The sequence below is a fragment of the Staurois parvus genome, unplaced genomic scaffold (assembly GCF_062004578.1).
Source record: "Staurois parvus isolate SC_StPar_1 unplaced genomic scaffold, SC_StPar_1.0 ptg000818l, whole genome shotgun sequence".
NCBI lineage: Eukaryota > Metazoa > Chordata > Amphibia > Anura > Ranidae > Staurois > Staurois parvus.
The window spans coordinates 2,050,898-2,064,500 of NW_028318614.1; the positions used below are offsets into that span (position 1 = coordinate 2,050,898).

At 39.8% G+C, this 13,603-nt stretch overlaps 1 protein-coding gene across 1 annotated transcript in view; it reads left to right on the forward strand.

Moving 5' to 3' along the window:
• Nucleotides 1–211: 211 nt before the first annotated feature.
• SLC5A12 (solute carrier family 5 member 12) overlaps nt 212–13,603 on the forward strand; it is a 56,892-nt gene continuing 43,500 nt past the window's right edge. The window contains exons 1-4 of the mRNA XM_089654964.1: nt 212–728; nt 3,809–3,874; nt 8,666–8,717; nt 12,865–12,932. Coding sequence (XP_089511090.1) covers nt 372–728; nt 3,809–3,874; nt 8,666–8,717; nt 12,865–12,932 — 543 coding nt within the window. The 5' untranslated portion in view covers nt 212–371. The remainder of the gene's footprint in view (nt 729–3,808; nt 3,875–8,665; nt 8,718–12,864; nt 12,933–13,603) is intronic.

Sequence of the window (13,603 nt, forward strand, 5' to 3'; positions counted from 1 at the left end):
CATATCAGGTTTTCTGAAACCTTAGTTCTTGGTGCTGAACTGATAATATCTACAGATCTGAGTAATATTTAACTAAATAAAAAAGTGAAAGATAGAAGACTGTTGTAAAACAATCAAGCAATACTATTGGCCAGTTGTCAGCCATAGGTCTCACCCGAGAACTTGTGAAGACACGATTTATAGTCTGATAGCATCTCGATAAATCTTTTTGCACTTTGGGGCCGCTACGGCTGTATACACAATATACAATATCTACCAGTCCCCTTATGCTGCCAGCTTATATTGATTGAAATCTGTGCTTACTAAATGGATGCAATATAGAAATTGTACATATTTAAATAACTGGAAAAGAAAGCAACAAGGCAGACAAGATGACGATGTTTGAAAAACCTTATATCAGTAACTTTTCCGTGTGGGACTATGTTGTGTTTGGTGCCCTCTTAGTTGTTTCGGCAAGCATTGGAGTCTTCTTTGCAATTAAAGAAAGGAGAAAAAAGACATCCAATGAATTCTTGGTCGGTGGGAGACAGATGACCTGTGGACCTGTGGCTCTATCACTAACTGCTAGTTTTATGTCTGCAATTACCGTTCTGGGGGCTCCATCAGAAGTTGTCCGATATGGAGCACACTACCTCTGGTTCCTTATTGCCTATACTTTTGTGATCACAATTTCTGCTGAACTCTTTGTACCAGTATTCTACAGGTCTGGGATTACTAGCACTTATGAAGTAAGTAACAAGCAAATAAACATGATTCATCAAAATGAAATCTAAAACTATACAATAAACCCTAAATGAAGCAACATATTAAGTTTCCTTAGGGCACCTTCTAGTGTGGCTTACAAAGTATTGTCTTTATTTGATGAAGTTGAGACAGTTGAGTTCATTTAGATGCAACCAGAGTGGAAGTGGCCAGAAAGTGGAGCCCGTCCCTTGGTTACTCAGCTATTTAGAAGCTCACTAAACTAATGGGATCCATTGATGAGCAAATATTACATTTACACATTAGAGCATTAAGACCCTATTCATTTTAACAATCTTACACAAATACTACCAATTTTTTCTTACATGGTGCATGTGAACTATCCTAGCATACTTCTTTAATTTAAATTCTAGTTGTCTATGGATGAGTAGTTTCGAAATTATCAACTAGGAACAAGCTTGCAGATTAGAGAGTCAGAATGATGTATGACGTATGAACTCCCAATGTGCATGCTTGTTTGGGCCAATGACACTGAAAGTTTTGAAGCCTGTAGAATTTCATGATGGCCAAGAAATTTGTATTTTCAGAACAAGGATAAACATATATTTTTTTTAGAAAACAGGGATTTTGCAAGCACCAAAATATTAAAAAAAAAAGGAATTTGTGTAAAACACCATTTTATTAAATCCAATCTTAAAAACAAGAAGAAAGATATATTATACACAATATTATACAAAGATGGTGATGATTTGGCTGCATTTTACCAAATTTGTATTTTTATGGAACCAATGGCAGCCTTCATATTTTCTCTGAATGTTTCCTTTACAACAAATGTGATCTTTTGAAATGTATTTTTAGGATTAATATTATTTTAGTTATTAGTTTCATTATCTAGACATCCATGTTTACAGAATATAACATATGCAAATTGACCTGACCTTACCTTGACATTAGATTATTGCTTTGCTACAAGCAAGTTAATTATGATTAACCCCTTCCCGCCACTGCCTCCCGACCCTTTAACAGGATCTAAATACAGGGAGAGGAAGGCAGGAATTCCAATCATGTGACTACTGTGATTGGCAGTCACAGCAGTCACATGATCAGAAAGCGACCGATTGCTAGTATGCATTGGAGCTTGTTACTGTGCTGGGAGCATGTAAGGAGTGTGCTCTCAGCACAGAAAGGTGTTTACCTAGAGATGCATATACGCAGCCACTCGACGTTAAATCGCACATGCGGAGAGGCCATATATATGCACCAGGTGGACGGGAAGTGGTTAAAAGATCTCCATCTGACCTACATTTGACCTGGTAATTATATGGAAATGCAAATGCTGCTGGAAAATAACTTTGCAAAGAACATTTACTTACAGTAAACGTTTACTGACACAGGTTTTTACTGTAATTAAATTCTCTTTTACAAAGTGCACAAGTGCTCATTATTCCTTGCTAACTATTTCTACATAAAGTTTATGTATAAAAAAATTCACAGTGCGAATGCCTGAAGCATTTGCACATCTACCACATATAAATACTGTATTGTGTCTAAAATGTTTATTTCTCATAATAGTCAACTCCATCTAGTGGCCACAATGTGGTACTTTTCTGAAATGCCTCAATCAGGAAAATGCTGCATTATGGCCACAAGGTGTAGCTGACGATCTTAGGAAACAAACACATTAAACACAATATAGAGATTATTTGTGGCATGATGGCTGTGGGAATGCTTAAAGCGGAGCTCCACTCAAAAGGGGAAGTTCTGCTTTAAGCCTTTGCCCCCCGATCCCCATTAAGGATTGGCACCTTTGGGGAGCGGGTACCCGAATTTGACAGGTACCCGCTCCCACTTCCACTGCAATTGCTTAGGCAATTGGAAGATGTTGTCCTCCCCCCCCTCTCTTCCAGTAGTCTTCTGGGACACATGATAGGTCCCAGAAGACTACGGGGCCATTCACAAAGTACAGCGCTTCTCGCGCATGCACAGTGGGCATTGGGCTGTGAAGCAGCAAGATGTCACAGCCAGGTGCCCACACTAAAGATGCTGGTGCCAGGGAGAGAAGATGGCTGGTGAAACCAGCCATAGTGAGGATACCGCTGGACCAAGGAACAGGTAAGTGTCTGTATTTTAAAAGTCATCAGCTGTAGTTTTTGTAGCTGCTGACTTAAATGTTTTGTTTTTAGCTGGAACTCCGCTTAAAGCTAGGTTCACATATGTGGTATAGCTGTGGATCTACACCAAAATCCTTGCAGCCGCACCACCCGCACAGAGGAATGCGGACCCGCGGGCGGGTGCCATTAGTTCTAATAGCACGCCGCCCGCACTGGAAAACGCAACCATACTGGGAACCAAGGTTCCCTGTGCAGTCTGAGTTTTCTGAAGAAGTGTAGGGACTTCTTCCCTACATGTCACAGGGCACGGGAGTCCATTCAAATCAATGGGCTCTCGTGCCCGTGCAAAACATGGCCCGCACGACCACATATATGTGAATCAGGGGTAAGGCATTTGCACAGCGAATTGTTGTATAAATATATTCCATAAATTGACATAAAATACCAATGTCAAATTAAATGTGTTATATTGTTGATTTTGTATAGTCTAATATTTTTCATTAAAGTAGAATTCCAAGCTAACTAATCTTAAAAATGTTCCCTCCCCCCCCTCCTAACACCTATGTTGACGAACCTGAAAGATGAATATACTTAACTATTTTCAGGCCGCTCTGGTCCAGTCACATAATCTGGCTCTCCTGTGTCAGTCAACAGTGGCTTCAGGGGAGAGGAGGGAGCACCAACACTGGAAGGACCATAGGAGTTTATGGGGGATGTCACAACTCCCAGGCATTCCAGCCATTGTCAAGTGCTCTCTCATGCAGACACTGCTGGCTGACATAGGGGCGATCTTGTAACTGGACTGGAGTGCCCTGAAAATAGGCAAACATGTAGATTTTCTTCTTATAAAGGTTAGTCAGCATAGGTGTTAGGAGGGGGGAGGAGGCAGTTTTAGAAATAGGGATAGCCTGGAATTCAGATCCAGCATTGTATGCAATTCCAAGTTATGTATTTATTCACAGTAATCTAACATAAGATATTTTTGTTTCCTTCAGTACCTGGAATTTCGGTTTAGCAGAGCTGTCCGTTATTTTGCTACTATTATGTATATTTTACAAACGGTAAGATTCTCATATATTGAAGGGAACACTATCAGAGAAAGTAATGCTTAATGGAAACAATACAATTCTGAATCCACAAGTTATAAAAATAGGTTCACAGTAACCACAAATACAAGTTCTAAAAAAATAACTGAAGTTATTCACGAGTTGCAGGAAAGAAAATCACTAGATTCCCCCATCAACACAGTCAGTATTGATGGAGGAATCCCTCCATCAGTATTGATGTCAGTCAGTATTGGTGGGGGAATCCTGGAGCCATTGTGTTCTCCCGGCAGGGGGGCGGGGAAGCTGTCCCTGCCGGAAAAAGACAGTAATTACTGCTAGCGGCTGTAATAGCCACTAGCAATATTTGCATGTAAAATCTGACAGGCTGGTTGTACCCAAGTTGATCGATCGATCAACTTGGGTACATTCAGCCTGCCCATACATGGTTCGAATCCTGGCCGGTCCCTGCTGAACTGGCTGAAATTTGAACCATCTATGGCCGGCTGAACTCAAAGGTTGTGCTTTAATGTAGTCTTGTATCCATGCCTCATCATTTTGAAAGATATAGTTGATGTGATTCTTTCCTTTTTCCTAAAATGCCAGTTATTTTCCTTGCTTATCTACCTTAAATAAAGCATATATACATCCAGAGATGTATTTTTGAGTATGGAACCTTGGTCAGGTTGATAATTTTCATCATATTGTGGAGATTTACTTTTACTTTTATCCCATTTGAAGATTTCTCCTCAGCTCCTGTTTTGGTGACAACTAAAATTGTGCATTTCAAATTACTTTCTGTCCCAGGAATACTGATCACCTGGGCCAACAGAGAGGAGCAGCAATAAATATTTGATGAGGTTTTCAACACTTCCATGCTCCATTCAAAACTAGACATGTAGGGGTCGTGTTTTCAGCTGATACTTTTAGAGGACAGGTATGGGACATCTGATCAAAAAGGCATAGAAGAGTAAGCAATAACATTCTATCATCAGAATCCTACTTTCCTACATGAGAAGGCACACTTCTTAAACAAAACAGGACTCCAATAGAACATGTTGGTGGTACATAATGTTCTCGTGCAGTACTGACTTTATTAGGATCTATCAGAAGGGAGACTTTTCCCAAAAGGCTCTATTTTCTGTTGATACAAATAAAAATAAAAACTGGTTCTATAGCATTTTGGAACTTTTCAGATCATCGCATCCTAGGTTTGTTTAGCTTCATAAAAGAACATTTTGAGGCCAGTATGAAAAGGTCTGATAACTGCCCCTTGGTAATCACCGAGGCCTCAAATATAAAATAAAGAATTGAGGTAAATCGTCTCCAAAGTTGTGTTGTGCAAAATTTGCAGTTGTGCTCCAAAGCACAACTTTTCCCTTTTCAATTTGAACAGACTAAAGAGTGTTTAGAACTCCTTTCTTAATTTGATTGTGTTCCTGCTGAGAGCTTCACAATTTCTGTCTGTCCCGGTGACTACTGCTGGATTTTAAGTGACAACTCTTTAAGAGAGGATTTTCCTCCCTTGGGAGGAATTTTCAGACTTCAGAGGACAAAAAAAAATCTCTAAAACAGGGATTCTCATCAAAGGGACAAATCTAAATTAAAAAAAGAACTTTTGACTTTATATGTAGTTTAGCACCTAACCTATCCTATAAGGCAATCCCCTAATATTTACTCCACACTCCAACACTACACACCTAAAACTAGACCAAAAATCACTGTAGCCTTTGAGTTATCACTGGCCTCCCTAGCGCTTAACCCTTGACCCTATTCGGGGTTCAGCAAACCCAACCCCTAAAGAGAGCAGTAGTGATTAGCAAGCCAAAAAAAGTTCAGTTTGATGGACATTCCCTAAGCACTGGAAAAAAATCTTGTAATGTCTAAGTCTAAAGCTGCGCATAGATGGATTGAATGTCAGTCTGCATGTGGTTCTTCCTATTTGACAGATGTCATTCATTAGATCAACTTCTGTTGAATGGACATGCTGTAAAAATGGTCTTGATCAGTGGCTGCAGCCACAGATCATTGTACAGTGGTACCTCGGTTTACGAATGCCTCGGTTAACGTAATTTTCGGTTTGCAAATTAAAATCCATTGAAAATGATGCCTCGGTTTACAAATTGTTTTCGCAATACGAAGCAAGTTTCCCCAGGATGCATTGCACCTGGGAAGTTTATAGTACTGCCCCCCATGCATGCTGGATTCTGTGGGTAGTCTGTGGGTAGCACGTGGCATCGAGTGTGGAGGTGTTTTTCAATGCATTCCTTTGGGAAACCGCTTTTTGAATTTTTCACAATACGAACGTCCCGGAGAACACATAAAATTTTTAAACCGAGGTACCACTGTATTTTGACAGCAGCGGGAGCCACTATTAGCATTCAATATCCCAGGGGGACATCCATCCATTTGCTGGTGTGCATGGAGGTATCTGTTAATTTTTTTCTTGTTCAACTGACCGCTTATGCCCAGCTTAAGTCTATCTTAACTTTTAGCTTCTCCTAACATAGGACCCAAGCTGAATACTAACCTAACCCCTAAACTAAGCCTTAACACTAGCTAATCCATATTCTGGCCACTCAACAAGGGTTCCATTCAGACAATGCTTTGTATTTTTTCAATAAATATAAAGCATTGCCTGAGTGGAAAAAGTGGACAGTGGAAAGCTAATTCAGGCCTCTTCACCTGTATTCCCTACCCGTTTTAACTGTTGGACTGCAGATTCCCCATCCGAAAGTTAAATGAAAACTAAGGGGCTTGGGATAGTGGTGATGCCATGATCCATATATGGCAATGCCCATATTTGGGAAATGACTTGTCAATAGGTGGGAGGAGTCTGATGGAGAACTGAAAGAATTGTTCTACATCAGGTCCGCTTTACGTTTGATTGGCAGTGCACGGTAGTGGGTGGATTCAAAAACTGCTATTGTAATAAATAGCAGCCATGGATCCACCCACTGCCATGTGCTGTCAATCAAAGTAAAGAGGACCTGATAAGCTATTCTGTTAGTTACCCATCAGGCTCCACTCACCTCTTCTACAAAATGTCTTGGACATATGCCTGTGACAGCACAGTGGCTGGGAGGGAGTGTTGGGCATCGCTAGATTTTTATACCTGTCAGGTACATGAATTGGGTGCAAGCACTGAAACTTTCAGTGCTGCGCCCCAATGTAGCTCTAACGATTATCTTTTTGAATTCTCTAGAATATGTTTTAAAAACTTCTGGTTTTTTTTGAAGAGTTTGCACACAATCTTATAGGAAAACTCCACTTTTGTTAGAAAAAAAAGTAATATAGCATATAAAATTGGTTCACAATTCATTTTGTAATTTAATGTAATAAAATTACCATTCCATATCAATCTACAGCTGCTGTTATGTTTTAAACTTTAACAAAAATTCAGTGGCAACCTGGAAGGGTTCTGTATGCTGTTGGAGTTCAAAATAAAATTAGCAACTTTAAAGTGTTACTAAACCCACAACCGTAAAATCAGTCTGTATATACAGTAAAGCATGCTTGTTATACTTACTGTGGAACCTAAGGAGTTAATCATCTGCACTGTGTAAAAAACACTGTTTTATCCTGTCTTCTCTGATCCTCCTCTTCTTCCAGTGTCCCCCTCTTTTCTCCTGATAAGAAATATGTGTGGAGTAACTCATGCTCAGTTTGGTGTGTATTGCAAGAGAGTGTTTTTTTTTCTTGGGAGAGTGCGCATGTGATCAGCACAGGGCCAATCAGTACTGTCCAGAAATGAGGTCAGGGGTTTTGCATCCTCCTAGAGCAGAAAGAAAACTCCTCCTACAACCTTTAACCAGTACTCTGCTGAAATCACGAGACTGCTCTAACTGCTAATGAGAAAAGGTATTTAGCAGTTTATATTTACTAAAATAATTGAATTTCCATGTTGTGTGCACTGTGGGAGACCAGGTATAGTGAATGCAGGGTCCTGGGTTTAGTGACACTTTAAGTACAGAATGCCCCAGAATTCTAATTTCCTGCTTGATTGGCTCACTGATTTTCTCATATGTCTGCACTATTATAAAAGTAAAATATTTGGTATCCTCTCCAATTTTATTTTTGGTGAGGTACTGCTAAAGGGATACAGACATGGCAACTTTCATCTTTAGTACACTGAGAGTATACTAGGTCAGTGGTCACCAAAGTGCAACCCGGGGGCCGAATGTGGCCCTTTGCTTGTCTTTATTTGGCCCTTGGGGCACTATTCTATCCACTGACACCAGAAATGGGGCATAATTTCTGTTGCTGATACTAACACTGGGTCAGTATTCCTCCCACTGACACCAACAATGGGGCATAATTCCTTCCAGTGATACCAACGATGGGCCAATATTACTCCCACGGAAACCAATAATGAGGCACTATTCCTCCCACTGACAACAAAGAAAGGGCACAATTCCTCCCACTGGCACCAACAATGGGGCATAATTCCTTCCAGTGAGGCACTATTACTCCCACTGACCCTAGTCTGCCCCCCTAAATTCTTAAGGACAGTAAACTGGCCCTTTGTTTAGAAAGTTTGGAGATCCCTGTACTAGGTGATTAGAATAGTCTGGAAAACACACAGTGAGACAAACAAAATTTTTTGGCAACAAGGTAAAAAAGGTAGGAATCTGCAGCAAAGTTTGCTAAAATCCTTGCAACGTACAAAGATCAAACAGAGGGGAATGTATTTTTTTTCTCAGCAAAAGTAAAGTTAACATTTTATTACTGTGCATATTTAACTCTTTCAGTAAATTTCATGATAGCAGGTAGACCCTTCTTACTCTGTTTTGTAATTATCTTTTACAGATCCTCTACACTGGAGTAGTAGTATATGCACCAGCTTTGGCCTTGAATCAGGGTAAGTTAGTGATATCAACGTTTTACCTTGTCTTTACATTATAGGAATCTAGTGTAATTTTTTTTGCATTTAGAATAATCAATAATAGAAAATTTGAATTATATAGACTTTTCCTTCTTCCTCTATATTATAAAGGCAAGACTGAATTTTATCAGACCCTTTATGTCAGTGGTTCTCAACCTTCCTAATGCCGTGACCCTTTAATACAGTTCCTCATGTTGTGGTGACCCCCCAACCATAAAATTATTTACCCAGTAATTATAATTCATGAGTGTCGTTTTACCTCCAATACTGCTGCTTTCAACACAGTAGCTGCTTTTAACAGAGTAGCTGCTTTCAACACAGCAGCTGCTTTCTACACAGTAGCTGCTCTTTACACATCGGAAATATGTGTTTTCTGATGGTCTTAGGGGACCCCTGTGAAAGGGTCGTTCGACAACCAAAGGGGTCGCGACCCACAGGTTGAGAACCACTGCTTTATGTAATATAAAGAGGTAGCTACCTTAGGAATACCAGACTTGGCCCACTGCACAAGCCTTCCCACAATAGGGAATTGTGGTGTCAACATTCCGGCCTCACGTTTAAACCGAATGCTTAGGATAAAGCTGTAACTGTATAATTTAAACTTTTATATGCTTTTAATGTATTGGAGTAATATTGTTAAAATAGCTACCTATTTATTTTATATGAAGGATCCAATGTAACTTAATAGTGCATTTATAAATACATAAGGAATAGGGAAATGTCTGTATGGCTTTGGAAAAATGTGGGTATGTTTTATTATATTTAACTACTTGCCCTCCAGTGGATTTACCCCCCTTCCTGACCAGGCCATTTTTTGCGTTACGGTGCTGCATTACTTTAACTGACAATTGCGCGGTCATGCAGCGATGCACCCAAATGAAATTTGGTTCTTTTTTTCCCACAAATAGAGCTTTCTTTCGGTGGTATTTGATCGCCTGTGTGTTTTAAATTTTTTGCACTATAAACAAAAAAGACTACATTTTGAGAAAAAAAACAATATTTTTGACATTTTGTTATTAAACATGTCCAGTAAAAAAAATTTTAAAATCTAATTTTGTCATAAATTTAGGGCAAAATGTATTCTTCTCCATGTCTTTGCTAAAAAAAAAATCCCAATACGTGTAAATTAATTGGTTTACGTGAAAGTTATAACGTTTACAAAAGGCGCTATATATACTGGATTTTTTTTTTTACTAGTAATGGTGGCGATCAGTGACTTATAGCAGGACTGTGGGACTGCGGCAGGCATTCTGACATGGGGGGAACTGACTTGGTGTCACTGACATCCCCAATGACACCAATACAGTGATCAGTGCTAACAAGAAGCATTGAATCTGTACTAATGGCACTGGACAGGAAGGGGTTAACATCTGGGATGATCAAAGGGTTAACTGTGTGCTGTGTGTGTTTCGCTATGGGGGCTGTGTCTGTGCTTTCCACTTTAAGCACACTGCTTTGTATGAGAGCCATACAAAGCAGTGTGCTGGAGCTGACAGGGGAGAGAACTGTATTGTTTACATATAGTTCTCTCCCCTGTCGGTAATATTCAGTAATCACCGGGTTCTGGCTAGTGATCACTGGCTGGGACCCAGTGATTGACAGCTGAGGCCGCAAATGGCAGCACGGGTAGGGCGAGCCTGCGGCTCGCGCGTTCTCCTTACCTGGGAATGCAAATCATGTATATATACGTGATTTTGTGCACCCCTGTAGCAGTATTTCTGCTATAGGGCAGCTGTAAAGCGGTTAATAAAAGGTTGTTTTTAGTTTTAAAAAATGTGTCTGGTAGTGAATAAATAGCATGTGATCACAGTTTTGTTCGAATATGTGCTGTGATGCAGTGATTGTTAAAGTAAATTAATAAAGTATATCATATGGTAATTAAACTGTAACAATATACCTTCGCACTCACAGCAAACCATTATCTCAATTTTCCTGGAATTGGTGGATTATACAGCATTTTACACAAAGTGTCAACATTGTAAATGCATAAAAAGGTGCCATTTATTGTAGGGAAACTATATTGTTATGTTGTTAAGTGCACAAAACAGGAAAGTAATTTCCACATCTGTGAACAGATTTACCAATGTTTACTAGGGACAGGAGGTTACATTGACATTAAGAGAGTTCATGATGTGTAAAGAGTAGCCTTAGCCTTCTTAATGTTTTTTAAGTGTAAAGGCAAAACTTTTTTTTTTTTAATATAGATCAGATTTTTTTTTGCTTAGATTTAGAATATATTTTTATTATATAGTATAGGAGGTTTTTTTTAGATTAGAATATGAATTAGTTAGGACCTTGTTGATTTTTTTGCTGTATGCTGAAGACTTCACTTCCCGACCAACAGAAAGTGACAGGAAATCTCTCTAAAAAGTAAAATCCCTTCTTAGCTGTCACTGCAAAAGATATCTCCAGTGAATGGGATTTCCCTTTCTCGCTCTGAAAATTCTAAAATGTTGGATTTCCTGTCACGTTCTGGAACCAATGGTCATTAGGATAATGTAAATGGACAGTATCCCCGGCAGGGACATGGCACCTACTTTAGAAGGATCTGAACATTTATATACAATATCCAATAGAAGAAAAACTTTGGAGGTTGCGCACACTTTGTGAAGATCAGTTAAAATTTGTCAGCTGGCCGCAGCTATTTGTGACTATTCATACCACAGGTAATCACTGGCTGTACGAACAGCCAGAAATAACTGTGATCGCCAACAACCTGTCATTGAAGTGTATGGGCTCGGCAGCCGCAGCTAGCCACTCACACCTGTAATCATAGTATCAGGGATCAGTAGATTCCTGACGCTGCCACTCGCACTGTAGCAAAACGCCTGTGTACATGTAGCCTAATTCTACCAAATGGTTACCTTTTTGCTGCTATATTAAAGGATTGCTCTTGAAACAAAGATGTCCTGTCCTTTTTTCTGTGCTTTGATTGACATGTGACTGTAAAGGTAACTACGGGTTCCTATTTATGACAGGTGACAATGGGGTGAATATAGTGAAATTTCACTTTGCAAAGCATGCCCAATCTCGTACAAGGAAAAAAAAACACAGCATTTTTGCTTCCACATGATTGGAGGATAGAAGTCAGCATAGCTTCACTTCCGCCTTCACTGAACTTTGTGGAAAATTGCAACGTCCCTTGTAAAGTGGACAGTCTACTTAGTAAATCAAATCCTATGCGTCCTCTGTGTCTAGGTCTGGAGCAGGAATATTTAGGAAGACTGTTATTCTGTAAAATGTTTTATTTGCACTGAAGTCAGTATTTCCTGCTACACAAGTCTCAGGGACGGACCTTCATAGGCAAGTATAATTTTAAAAATATATCATCTGTTTGTGATTATTGTAGTTCCTTTCAATCCATTTAGCAAGAAACCTTCAGTTCAGTCATTCAAAAGCACTCAGTCCCACATAGTGTAGAAAATACCAGTATAACAGAATGTAACATTGACAATACAGTGGGGGAAATTTTTAAAGAGTGGTGCAAGCACAATTTGCACCACTCTTCAAAACATACAAAATGGAGCAGATGCTGCTCCTAATTAAAAAAAGGAGTGCAAGTCCTTTTGTTAATTAGGAGTGATCAGTTCTCTATTCTGCCATGTGTGTGATGGGCAGCACTGAGAAGGGAGAGCTAGAGCGCCATGCTTTTGATCTCCCTTCTCCTCGCCCAACTCAGAGTGGAATGGAGGCGGAGGGTTGTAAGTTGTACAGGTTCTGCTCATGTAGTGTAATCACTGCACAGGCAGAGAGAGAGTGTCAGTAGACAGCTCACATCCCATATGACAAGGTTGCATCTGGTAGGAATATGTTGCAGTTTTCTATATGGAACAGTGCCAAATGCCCTGTTACTTAGGTGCAGACCTGCACTAGTTTTCATTTCACTATGAAATAGGTAAGAATGGTGCAGATTCATGTTCCTGACAGGCCTAGTTCTATCTGCTTAGCAAAAAGGGAGAACATCACTCCTGGAAACATTTTGTTGCAGGAAACGTACTTAATTCCCTGGAATTCTCTGGAATGTGTGAGAGCACTCTACAACACCATTGCCATTCTCATACAGTTTTATAAAAGTATTTAAATATATTGTTATTATTTAATTTATTATTATTATGTTTTACAGTCACTGGATTTGATCTGTGGGGATCTGTGTTTGCCACTGGCATTGTCTGCACCTTTTACTGCACATTGGTAAGTATTCAACTTCATTTCGATATGCAGTTAGGCTTTATAACTAAGGTACCCTCCTAACCGGAACCTGTGACTGGACAGTGAAGGAGCAGCAGCAGACCAATGAGCATATCCTTTTGCCCACACTACTCTCTCCTCCTGTCAGCATGATTTTCATTAGCACTTGTTAGCATACCTTATTGGCTTCTAGTACTACCCCTTCTCAGTCTGAGTTCAGCTGCTCAGGAGATTACAATAAGCCACCACCACGTCAACTCCAGGTATTTACAGCACACTTGAATCTGCCTAGAGTTGAAGTGGTTGTAAAGGCTAATTTTGTTTTTGCTAAAATAATCAACATGGTAAACTTACCTACTCTGCACATAAGTGTTGCACTTCCTCTTCTGGGGTCCCCCGACTGCACGCCCCCCGCATCCTCCTCACAGTATTTGTTTGACAACAGCAGGAGCCAATGTTGCTCCTACAAACATGCTTCAAATGCACTGCACTTCACCGCACTGTTCTCCTTTAAAAAAAAAATATTTTACTGAATATTATAACTTGTCTTTCCCCATTCCACTTCCTGGATCTGTTCATGTGGTGTGTGGAGAGCCAGGGTACAGCCATAATGGCATACAGGCCACCTATAAATACAGAGGACTTCACAATGCTCCTGGAATGCCTTGTGCTCT